This window comes from Equus quagga, chromosome 6, assembly GCF_021613505.1.
Source record: "Equus quagga isolate Etosha38 chromosome 6, UCLA_HA_Equagga_1.0, whole genome shotgun sequence".
Classification (NCBI taxonomy): domain Eukaryota; kingdom Metazoa; phylum Chordata; class Mammalia; order Perissodactyla; family Equidae; genus Equus; species Equus quagga.
This window is the reverse complement of record NC_060272.1, coordinates 66,851,472-66,863,381: the sequence shown is the minus strand read 5'-3', so window position 1 is coordinate 66,863,381 and position 11,910 is coordinate 66,851,472. Positions and strand designations below refer to the sequence as shown.

General features: G+C 42.9%; 1 protein-coding gene across 6 annotated transcripts; it reads left to right on the top strand.

The window, feature by feature from the left end:
* The first annotated feature begins 263 nt into the window (after nucleotides 1-263).
* CCNA1 (cyclin A1) lies at nucleotides 264-10,994 on the top strand. Of its 6 annotated transcripts, none has more exons than XM_046664787.1 (9): nucleotides 264-509; nucleotides 1,314-1,502; nucleotides 5,540-5,786; nucleotides 5,972-6,096; nucleotides 6,535-6,758; nucleotides 8,150-8,354; nucleotides 9,310-9,423; nucleotides 10,319-10,452; nucleotides 10,755-10,994. In XM_046664787.1, exons 2-9 carry the CDS (start codon nucleotides 1,338-1,340, stop codon nucleotides 10,804-10,806), a joined length of 1,266 nt encoding a protein of 421 aa, XP_046520743.1. In that variant the 5' UTR covers nucleotides 264-509; nucleotides 1,314-1,337; the 3' UTR covers nucleotides 10,807-10,994. The 6 variants fall into 6 exon arrangements, 5 of the variants coding, with proteins under 5 accessions (XP_046520743.1, XP_046520740.1, XP_046520741.1 ...); XM_046664784.1 differs by having other exon boundaries at nucleotides 387-509; nucleotides 1,317-1,502; XM_046664785.1 differs by lacking the exon at nucleotides 264-509 and adding an exon at nucleotides 749-839.
* Nucleotides 10,995-11,910: the final 916 nt, after the last annotated feature.

The following is an 11,910-nucleotide window of genomic DNA, read 5'->3' as shown; positions in this document are numbered from 1 at the left end:
TGGTGCGCAAGGACTCAAAATGACCAGAGGCACGCTGCCACCATGGATTAGGAGGCCCCGGCTCCGACCTGAGGCCAACTCCCTACTTCTTGGCCTCTCTCTAGGAGGCTGTGCAGGCTTGTGAGCTGGGGCGGGGGAGCGAGGCGCCCTCGGGCGGGCGCGGTCGTGCACCGCGGCCTGCGCAGCCCCGAGGGCCCCGCGTCGCTCTCCCGAGCCAAGGTTCTCAGGAGCGGGCCGCGGAAAAGACGTTAGCGGGAGGAGTTAGCGGCTGTTGGAGAAGGGGTTCACGGAAACAGTCCCTTCCGAAGCCCCGGCCATCGCGGGGTGGGCCGTCTTCCTCCCTCTCAGGCCGGGGGCGCCGGCCAAGAGGGACACGTGTACCGACCGCGGCCGCCCACCCGGGCACGCCGGGGCAAGACCGCGCAGGACGACCCGGGGGCCGCCGCCCGTTGGCCCCGCCCGGCCCTGAACGCCCAGGGGTCGCGGCGCGTCTGCCCGTGGCGTGTCAGGTGAGGAGGTCGCCATGGCGATGCAGCCCGGAGGCGCGCACGCCCGCTGCGGTTGGCATGGAAGCGACCCCCGCGGGGCCCGGGGGCGCCGCTGATTGGCCGATTCAACAGACGCAGGGGGGTTGAAAGTAATTAGCCCTGAGCCCCAGGGCCGCAGCCGCTGGGAGCCCAGCGCCCCCGCTGGAATCTATTAACACCTGGGTACCCTCCCACCCCCGCCCCTCCCCAGCCCCGCCCCCTCGGGCAGTCCCCATTCCCAATCCTCGTGTACACTTGCTGATTGTTCGAAACATATGTAAAGCTATAAGGCTGAGAGGAGCGAGGCCCGATGTGAGTTCCAAGCAGGTTTTGGGGCCTTCCGTCTGGTGGAAGGAGGGCCGCGGAGGGGCATCCTGTTTGTCACTTGGGAAGGGGACGCACTTTCCCGCAGAGATGTATCCTGGGTCTTTTGTTTGCAAGAGGGGCGGGGGATAAGCGTCGCAGCCGGGGAAGAATCGGGCTTGTGGGTTTCGGCTCTAGTTAACGTGGGGTTTAGAATCCCGGTTTGGAGGTTTGTCAGGATGTCTCTCTCATTCCAGCCGTCACCTAGGTCTTGGAAGAAAGCCTGGAGAGATTCAAATCACACTTTTGGTTCAAAGCTGCTTTGATTGCTTGCGCCCTGTGGCTCATGCCCTTTCAGCCCTACTTCAATTGCACGGAAGATCATATGTCTGAGTGCTGTCCCTCCTCAAGATTCGCTGCATCCTTGGAGCCCCTGGCGGAAGAGGTTGACTAACCGGCTTGTCTGTTTCTCCTTCCCCATAGCAGCAGCCTGTGGCGACTGAGGCTATGCATTGCAGCAGCTCCAAGAGCGGGGTGGTCTTGGCTCCAGTGTCCCGAGGTCCTGATGCCTGTCAGATGATAACCAGAGCCCACCTCGGCCAGGATCCCCCCCAAAGAACAGTGCTAGGGGTGCTGACTGAGAATGGGCAGTACAGGAGGACCTGTGGCCAGGTAATGACTGAGAAGCGCCGGGAAAGCTGCAGATAGGCTTTCCTGTCATGGTGGGAAGTGAGTTTCTCTTGCAATTTTACCTACAAACTTCCCTTGAGTATTCCAACCCTGGAATCTGGACTATGGGGACACTGAATTTTTTATAATCATCTTGTTGGGTCCCTTTTCCAGCTAGAAATAGTGAATAATTTTGTTATTTTTCCAAAATCAAGGAAATAGGTCTAGGGACTATTTGGATTAAGTATATGTATAGTCATTTAAGTGCCGGGCTACAAGGAAGTGTGAATGCCCTCAAATAAACTATGGAGCTGGGGTTCCTTCAGGTCAGAGCAGTGTTCAGACTGTGCCTGAAGCCATCCTGGATAACCTTTACTCTGTTCGTTGGAGATAGGGTTAGAATGGGGATTGGATCAGACTAGACCAGATTATTTCAAAAAGTATGCTTTGAGAGCAGACGTCTCTCTGAAGTACTCACAAAGGGCAGTTAGGCAAATAGATAATGGGCCCTCGGATCATAGGTACCTCCCTTAACAGATTGAAAACAAATTGAGACTCTTAAATGCAAATGAGGGGTTTGGATCCTTAAGAATGAATTTTGAGATAGAAAAAAGCTTCTCAAGTCTGATATTAGATAAGCTCCTTATAATGATGCTTTAAGCCTCATTAAGGCTTTAAGCCACTACATCTGTAGTAGAATGACATCAGCAATAGTCCAAGTGAAGTAGGTAGGCTGGGCATACTTCCCATGTTTTAGGTGAGAAAATTTAAGAGGTTTAAGAAAGGCAAAAAAAAAAAAAAAAAAACCCTAAAAAACCCAAGAACAAAAAAACCCACAAAGAGTTAGGGTGGAGGCCAGAATAGAAGTCCCTCATCTACTGACCTGACCTGACCATTCCAGTCATCTCCCTTCTGGTGGCCTCTGATTAGTGTGGGGAAAATACCCAAAGTGATGTGTTCAAAGCTTTGGAAAAAATTGAGTGAAAGTGGTTTTAACAAACTTAATGTGCTTAGCAATGTTTACTTCTTTAAACTTTATACCAGGTCTAAAACCTGGTTCTTAGGAATTGTCAGTTATGCCTATGCTAGCTGGGCTCACTGTCAATTCGTAAGCGTTTATGTTGCCTGGCACTACCTCTGTATTCCGCTGCTCTGTCCTCTACAACCTTCTTAGAAATCTATTTCACACCTTCCCTTCTTTCTTTAATCCTCCAAAACCTCCACCTCGATCCTGCTCTCTACTAATGACTTTGTGTTCTTTTTCCTAAAAACCTGAGACCAGAAGAGAATTTCCACGTGCTCCCATGTTCCCTATACTCTGCCATCCCTGTCCTACTATATGACTCATGTGTCCCTGCTCTTATGCAACGTGAACCCCCAACATGTGCAGTAACCTTACGCCCTAGTGCTTCTTCAAAGATATCATTCCAGCAACTCTTCTTTCTCTCTTTAGTTTTCTTTTCTCTACTGGGTCAAACCCATATATATATACAAATATATTGTAATTTTTTCCATCTTAAAAACCTTTCAACTACAAAGCTCTTTGCAGTGACTGTCCCATTTATAGCAACATTTCTTGAGAGTTTGTCTATCCCCCTAGAACATAAACTCCATCAGGATGAGAATTTGGGATGTCAGGTTCACTGTTGTATTCCCTGTGCTTAGAATAGTGCCTGGCCAGGGTAGCGTGCAAGTAATTGTTGAGTGAATACTCTTCTGTCTCTAGTTCTTCTCTTGTTCTTTTTTGACTCAATTCTTAGTCCTTTCCTTACTTTACTGATTAGCAGCATTTGACGTAGTTGATCATTCTGTATTCCTTGAGATAATTTTTCACTCAGCTTGGAGAACACCGCTTTCTCCTGGTTTTCCACCTGGCTCATTGGCCATTCCTCCTCCACATCGTGGTTCTCCCTTATCCAATCTCTAAAAGTGCCCCGGGGCGTAGTATTTGATCTGAATCTGGTCACTCCCTTAGCAATCTCTTCAAGTCCCCTGGGATTAAATACCATCTATCTGTTGATGACCCATACTTTTATCTCTGCTCTGCACTTCTCAGCTGTATTGCAGGCTCATATTCAGCAGCTTACCTGACATCTTCACTTGGATTAAACTTGTGGAAAGCCAAGCACCAACCCTGGCCTCAACCTGCTCTTCCCAATGTCTCCCTCATCTCAGTAAACGGGGTATCCATCCTTCCTGTGATTCAGTCCCAAAACATTTGTCATCCTTGACTCTTCTTTTTCTCCACTCTACATCTTATTTGCTGACAAAATACTATCAGCTCTACTTTTTAAAATGTCTGGGACCTCTTCACTTCTCATCCTTTACTGTTACTATACTGGTTCAAACCCCTATTGTGTCTTACCTGGAATTTGCAAGTCTCGTAACTGGTCATCTTCACTCATCTTATTTACTCTCTATACCTATACACAGCCAGGATGATTCTTTTAAAACATAAATCTGATCATACCAGTCCTTTGCTCAGAACTCTCCAGTGGCTGCCCACCTCTGAATAGAAGGCAATACTGAAATGGCCTATGGTAAGGCCTCCATGATGTGGCTTCTGTTTTCTTTCTGACTTTATGACCTATACTGCCCCCTCTCTCACTCTTCCCTATCACCTCCTTGCTGTGTCTCTAAGACACACTCCAACATCAGGGCATTTCCCTATGCTGTTCCCTCTGCCCACAATACTCTTGCCCCCTCTATCTGTGTGACTTACTTCCTTACCTTGTTCATATCTTTGACCAACTCTCTCCTCTTCATTGGGGCCTTCCCTGGCCACACTATTTAAAATGGCAACGACTCTCCTTTCCCTGTATTACTCTTTTCCAAAGCACTTACACCATCTGACCAACTATATCTCTTCTTGTCTGTCTTCTCCCTCTCAGTCCAACTAGAATACAAATTCCATGAGGGCAGTCCTTTCTGAGCCTTTTGTTCACTGCTAAATTCTGGGTATCTAGAGCAGTGTCCAGCATGTAGTAGATGCTTGGAAAATATTTGTTTAATGAATATATGTCTCATCTCATGTACAGATATCTATGTAGCAAAAGTCAAACTTGTAGTAACTTGGAGTCATGTTACCTGCTTATAATCACTTGGGATTTTGGACTTGTATAGTCCCTGTGATTTTTTTTTTCCAGTACCATGATAAAGAATTTTTTTCTGACTAGACATAAACTAGATGGAGGAGAAAGTTATGGAAACACATACTAACTTGGAAGTAGCCTGGACACTAAATACCAAGATTAAGTATAGACAGTAAAATGTTGATACAGTAGCTAGACATAACATTTGTGTAAATATAATTCAGATTTAGAGAGCTTGCCTACCTGCCCAGGTTCATCTGATAGCAGGCCATCCAATATGATTCACCTTAATGTGCTTGTTCACTAAGCGGGCGCACACGGTTGTTCCCATTGTTAATGCTATAGGGATAAAGAAAAAGGAGGAGCGATTGAGTTAGATTCCCCAAGGGTAACTGCATTATGTCATGCAATAAGATTCTATGGCTTGTAAGAGAATTTAGTAGTATGAATTTCTAAAATCATTACATTTCTAAACAACTGGGTATGAAGTGGGAACTATATAGAGGCCTGCTGATGAAAAGTTAACTATTTAAGGAAGAAGACTATAGGACCTTAGCTATGTGTCAAGAACTTTGCTGGGTGCTAATAAAATCCTGTAATGCTATAAGCGTGAAAAGCAATTTACAAATTTCCCCACATGTGGTACCTATTTCGTTTTGATGGAGAGCTATAGTTTTTCTTTTTTCTAGAATCTTGAGTTCCGTTTGATAAATATGTGGGGAAGATGACAAATTTTAGGTAGCTCTTTTCCCAAATGTCAAATGTAGACAAAGATAAAGGAGTGGTCCTACTTTGGGAGCTTTATTTTCTGAAATTCAGTTGTAGGCATAGATACTTCAATTTAAGATTCCTCTCATCTTCCCAGCCTACCGGTTTGGGTTACCCAGGTTTGCATCACCTATATGGTCTTTGGGGTGGCCTCTAACAAAAAACTTAACCCTTTTCTAGGGGATCACAACAATCAGGTGTTTCTCTGGATCAGAAAATGTCTTCCCTTCAACTGGAAAGAAACTGCTCTCTGACTGTGGGGTCCATGTGCCCGCCAAGCAAGGATTTGATATCTACATGGATGAGCCTGAGCAGGGTGACAGAGACAGCTGCACAGAAAGAGAGGGGATGGCATTTGAGGATGCGTATGAAGTAGACACCAGCACACTCAAGTCAGACCTTCACTTCTTGCTGGATTTTAACACAGGTAATCTGACTCACCTACGGCTGATGGTTCCCTTTATTCATAATCGCCTGCAGTGTTTGATAGCATGTAACTAGCAAGAGAAAACCATGAAATAATGACTATTTTCACAACTGTCTATGGAGGGTTAGTGGATGAAATGAGTTTTTAAATTAAATATCTTAACTGAAAATGTTGACCCCCTGCAGTTTCCCCCATGCTGGTAGATTCATCTCTCCATTTCCAGTCTGAAGATGCATCAGATTTTGGTACAGATGTGATAAATGTGACTGAATATGCTGAAGAAATTCATCAGTACCTTAGAGAAGCTGAAGTGAGTTTTCCCAACTTCTACTTCAATTTTCAGCACCCCAAGCACTTAATAATGAGATAGTTATAACTCTCAGCCATAAGCACTGGTGAATGGCATTCTTATGACGTCTAAACATAAGAGTATCATGAAAAATAATAGTTGTGAGGTGAGTAGTAATTACTTGGAATACTTATCTATGACTCAAAGGGTTTATATATTATTTCACTCAGAAATAACCCATATTGCCGTTTTCCCCTCCTTTAAGTTATTTATAACCTAATTGCATTACAGAACCAGAATTTCACACTTTCTTCCATATCATGGTAAAGATTTATTTGGCTCTTGATCAGTTTCCTCCTGACCTTTGCTCATGAGGTTTTTAAAAAATAGCAACTGTGCTGTGGAGTGATCTTTCTGATATAGCAACTATTTAAATATCCAAACTCTTTCCCCCAACAGATAAGATACAGGCCCAAAGCGCACTACATGAGGAAACAGCCGGACATCACAGAAGGCATGCGCACAATTCTGGTGGACTGGCTGGTGGAGGTCGGAGAAGAATATAAGCTTCGAGCAGAGACTCTCTACCTGGCTGTCAACTTCCTGGACAGGTTTCTCTCCTGCATGTCTGTTCTGAGAGGGAAACTGCAGCTTGTGGGAACAGCAGCTATTCTTCTGGCTTCGTAAGTGCTCTTTAGCTTAAATAATGTGAAATGGCAGCTTGTCAAAACACTTGATTTTCTTTCCCATTTATTGAAAAAATGCCATGCTTGATAATTAAAACTTATTCATGCCTCCTTTGGTAAAATATCATTATAGTTACAGTAGTTACTGAGAAACTGAATCTTACCACATGTTCATGCTTCCATTCAGATGTTTAAGATTTATAGCAACAAGTTCAATATCATGACTAAGGCATCCATCAGCTCAAATTCAGGGTCCAATTTAACTATTTTGCAGTGTAATCTTTTGGCTATATTGTAATACAACTAAAAGTCCTATTTGAAGAGATTTTGGTTATATGAAAGCCATCTTTGGGGCCAACCCTGTGGCCAAGTGGTTAAGTTCACGCACTCCGCTTTGTTGGCCCAGGGTTTCACTGGTTTGGATCCTGGGTGCGGACATGGCACTGCTCATCAAGCCATGTTGAGGTGGTGTCCTACATAGCACAACCAGAAGGAGCACAACCAGAAGGACCACAACTAGAATACACAACTATGTCCTGGGCAGATTTGAGGAGGAGAAGAAAAAAAAAGTATATTGGCAACAGATGTTAGCTCAGGGCCAATCTTTAAAAAAAAAAAGCCATCTTCATGATCTAGCAAATGACCCATAATAACAGTTTATTTGTTTACAGTGAGTAAACCATTTTAGTTGGTTCCTTTTACTGTCAGTCATTCATAACAATACCTAATCGTGTGGAAAAACAGTTGGGCTGTAGCTGAACTGCTTCTAATTGAGTGATCTGTTGGTGGGTGGTAGTTTTCTTTCTATTCTTCTGGTCTCAGACATTCGGGTTATTAAAGCCTAAAAACTTGCCAAAATTCCCCTACCGAAAGTAGAAACAAAAGCCAAAAATTAATAACAGTGAAATTATATCACTATCTTTCTCTTGGATAAATAGTATCATTTATTAATTCACTAGAGAAAGCTGAACATGATCTTTAAAAAAATCGAAGACCTAAGGAATTTTTTCCTAGCATTGTGCTGAACATAACGTTCTTTTCCACAAGATGATGTGAAGTCCATAGAATTAAGAGGAATTTATCTGAATGTCTGTCATTCAGAATCTTTCAGCGTGTCAGAGGCCAAAACCTAAAATTCCCAGTTGAAAATTATTTCTGTTACTATTCTAGCCATAAATACAATATATCCTTGTAATAGCCATGTTCTTGTTCTGGAAACAAGCTTCTCATATTTTCACGGCCCAGTACCACTTAGTAATATTTGAGTGGCTATATGGGTACAAAGTAAAGAAGTCTGCAGGGGTTGTGTGAGAGGCCTGGTTGTGATAGCACAGGAAGGAGGGCCACAGGTTCCAGCTTTATTTCCCAAAACTCTTTACCTTTCCTAGGAAATATGAAGAAATATATCCCCCTGAAGTAGACGAGTTTGTCTACATAACTGATGATACTTACACAAAGCGGCAGCTGTTAAGAATGGAACACCTGCTCCTGAAAGTCCTGGCTTTTGGTTTGACGGTGCCAACGACCAACCAGTTTCTCCTTCAGTACTTGAGGAGGCAAGGAGTGTGCGTCAGAACCGAGAACCTGGCCAAGGTACGCCCTGTGATTTCCAGGAACATCGGTGCTAAGAAGGGTAAAAAATAGCCTTCCCTGGTCATCCTTCCAGGCTTCTGTCCTTTTCAGTTCTTTGTCTTGGGCCCAGAAAAACTTTTTAGCGATGGAAGGGAGCTAAATTTAAGAACACGACTTCTGGTTATGAGGCATTACTATTGGTCACGTTTGGCAGGCACTGGTTGTCTAATCACCCAACTCTTAAAAGAAATTTAAGCTCAGAAACTGTTCCCTTATTGAATACAGACCACACGCAAACCATAACTCATGGGTTTAGAGAATGGGAACAAAGTAAATGTAGTTTGATTTGTAATCTCATCCTAACATATTAAGTAATGAAGCAGTTTCATTTGGAGTTATAGAACTTTGGTTGAAGGCACCAAAGTATTGGTTTGGAAAACTTGGCTTTCAACCACTATGATTTAGTATAACTGGTATTTATGTGCTATGCAAAGAGTAATAAAAATGTCTATATAAATTTCCCAATATCTTTCTTTTAATTTGATAAGTTCTTATGGGTACCATTCTAGCCTTTGAACTGCATGCATTTGCCTGATAAATTAATAGCTTTAAAATGGTCATATTTTTGCCATTGGCTGAAGGCTCTAGTCCTACTCCAGTGGCTAGAGCTAGGCTACCTTCCTGACCAGCATAAACCTGTACTACTGGTATAAGATAAGGAACCCATCACATCTACTGTGCAGGTAGGCCAAATACTTGTGTATTGAAATTTATTACAATGTAAATTATTCTGCTTATGGATAGGCATAGCAATTATTAGCCCAGTGAATAATTTTGAACATCTATTTCTGTGCTCATCGCTAGATGCAGGTTGAACAAAATAAGACACAATTTGTTCCCTTGACATTTCTAGGTTTACTTGTAACAACCTTAGTCGAATGTGTAATTCTAATGAGAGTTTCTCTCTCATGTTTAGTACGTAGCGGAACTGAGTCTACTTGAAGCTGACCCATTCTTGAAATATCTTCCTTCACTGATAGCTGCAGCAGCTTATTGCCTGGCAAACTATACTGTGAACAGGCACTTCTGGGTAAGATTCTGACTACTTCTTTCTGGATGAAATTCAAGGCCTCTCTAAAATCTGTTCAGTAACTCTCAAGGCTTAGAATGGGCTGGCCTCTTATAAGGGAGGGTTAGTTTAGTGAAAAACTGGTTGTCTTGCCAACAGACTAGAACATGCTGCTGAGTCTTGCAGCTCAGCCATCATGGCTTTGACTCATGGCTTTGAGTCCCAGTCTCCCGGGAGGAGAGATTGCAGGAAGTCAGGGAGATGATACTGGCAGGCTCGTGCGACAGAAGTAGGCCTGGAAATCTCAGTGCCCACCCTCATGCAGGGAGGGCTCTTGTAGTATAAGCATTGACCACTTCAAGCAAAAGTTATTGATTTTTTCCCTCTGTGTAAAAAATCTGGGTCCAATTAAAGATGGTCAGAAGATTGGGTCAGGCTTTCAAGGGAACAGGGCAATTAGCATTGCCTCTTGGCCCAAGAAGGTGGCAAGATTGGAAATGGGCCCCTAGATGTGGTTCTGAAGGCTCTCTTTTTGCTAAAAGAACTGGGGTGTCTACTTTTATTTTGTAGAATACTTATTTCTTCTTCTGAATTTGCTAAAAATCTTTCATATTCTATGTAAATCGGGCAATCAGGCAAGTAGAGGCTCTTCAGGAACCAGTAAAAATCCTGCTCATGAGAGAAGAGGTACAGTAACCTGCCCCCAAATTGAGCATTATAAATATACAATATGAGCAAATTTAGAATTCTGGCTGTTCTTCCTAGTATTTTATTTCCAAAGTCTCTGAAGGAGGATTACCATTTCTTTTGAGATACATACTAAGTAACTAATTTCCTTTATTTCACAGTTTTATCTTTAGATTTCTGATATCTTTTAAGAGTTATATGATGAAATTTTTTCTTTTGTCTTGATTAGCCAGAAACTCTTGCTGCCTTTACAGGCTATTCATTAAGTGAAATCGTTCCTTGCCTGAGCGAGCTACACAAAGCGTGCCTTGACATACCCCATCGACCTCAGCAAGCAATTCGGGAGAAGTATAAGGCTTCGAAGTAAGTTCCTGAAATTCCCTTATCTAGGCTCACTAAAGCTTTAATAGGTTGTCATAATAGCAGAATTAAAAGTAGAACAAATCATGAATCTGGTGCTAGGTTGGAATAGTAAAGTTGGATGTTAAATCGAGAAAATCAGTTTGGAGAGGCCTAGGTTTATAATTTGTCAGCTTGTAGCGCATACAGTCAGCTACTTTCTTTCCTTTCTGTTAAAACTACCAGAAAGCTTTCTGTGGCCTGACTAAGGTTTCGTAGAAGCGAAGTCCTTGGCTCGAGCTGAACTTGTTTGTGTCTCGTTCCAGGTACATGCACGTGTCTCTCCTGGAACCCCCTGCAGTGCTTCCTCTACAGTAAGCTGCAGGACTGAAGCGCTTTCAGACCTGGACTTCCACGTCACCAGCACTGGTCTTAATTTTTATAGGTTTCTGCAGGTTGGGTCAACTAGTGTTGCTACAATATAGATGACATATTTTTTAAAAATGTAAAGGTATTTAGGTTCTCTTAGACTTTAGTAGCTTATAATAGAGTCTAACATTTTTTGAAGAATAAAGAACTTGCCTTATGACCACGTGTTAGGCTCCTTTACTGATTAGCATGGCTGACACACTTGCCTGGAATTTTAGTTGAGAGTATTCTAAATGTCATCTCTATTTCAAGAATTCTTTTAAGTTGGTTTTATAAATCTGGCACACTACTAGCATTAACCATTGTGAGGAATCCAGAGATTTTCATGTTTGATGAAATGTTCATGTTAAATGGCTACACTGAGACGTTTTCCTTCCTATCTCTTTACTCTTCACCTAGCTCTCCATGAATAGGCACAGGAAGGAACTCCAAGCTTAGACAGATTATTAGTGAAGGGATGTAAACAAGCACTATCTGTTCTAGCTTCCCTGTAGGACCCGAGGGAGGAAAGACAGTGCATTGAGAACTAAATGTGATCAAGAAACTCTGAGGGGTATCTTAAATTTACTTCTAATTCAGGGATACGACGTGCATTTTGTAAACAGATACCATTATGTCAATATTCAGTTTTGATTTAGTCACCCATCAAGCATATGTGTTAGCCTTAGAAGATGCTCTGAGATGTAGAAAAAGCAAATTTCACCATAGAGTGGGACTTCAGAATAATTAAGCTAACCCTTCCTGTTTGTCCCTTGGGAGATAGCGATACTAAGCTCTGCTTTAGCTCGAAGTTTTAAATTATTCGTGATCTTGCAGTTCTCTTCACTAGACATTCATATATGGCTCCTTTCATAGTATACAAGATGGGGAAAACTGAAAACAAAAAATCAACCAAACACTTAACTTTCTTTTAAAGATTGGAAGAGAAATCAAGAGTAGACTTGGCCTTGAGGGAGGGTGGTGTTGTTGGGCATTGAGTATGAATTTTGTTAATCTCAGCGTTGGTAGCCCTGGACTGGTAGGCCCTGGGGGCACGTGAGCCTTTTGTGCTGA

Coding starts and splice junctions, on each gene's coding strand:
- CCNA1 (XM_046664787.1), top strand. CDS start 1,338: ATGCATTGCAGCAGCTCCAAGAGCGGGGTGGTCTTGGCTCCAGTGTCC. Junction 5,787..5,971: donor CTTGCTGGATTTTAACACAG/GTAATCTGACTC, acceptor GACCCCCTGCAG/TTTCCCCCATGCTGGTAGAT. Junction 9,424..10,318: donor CTGTGAACAGGCACTTCTGG/GTAAGATTCTGA, acceptor TGTCTTGATTAG/CCAGAAACTCTTGCTGCCTT.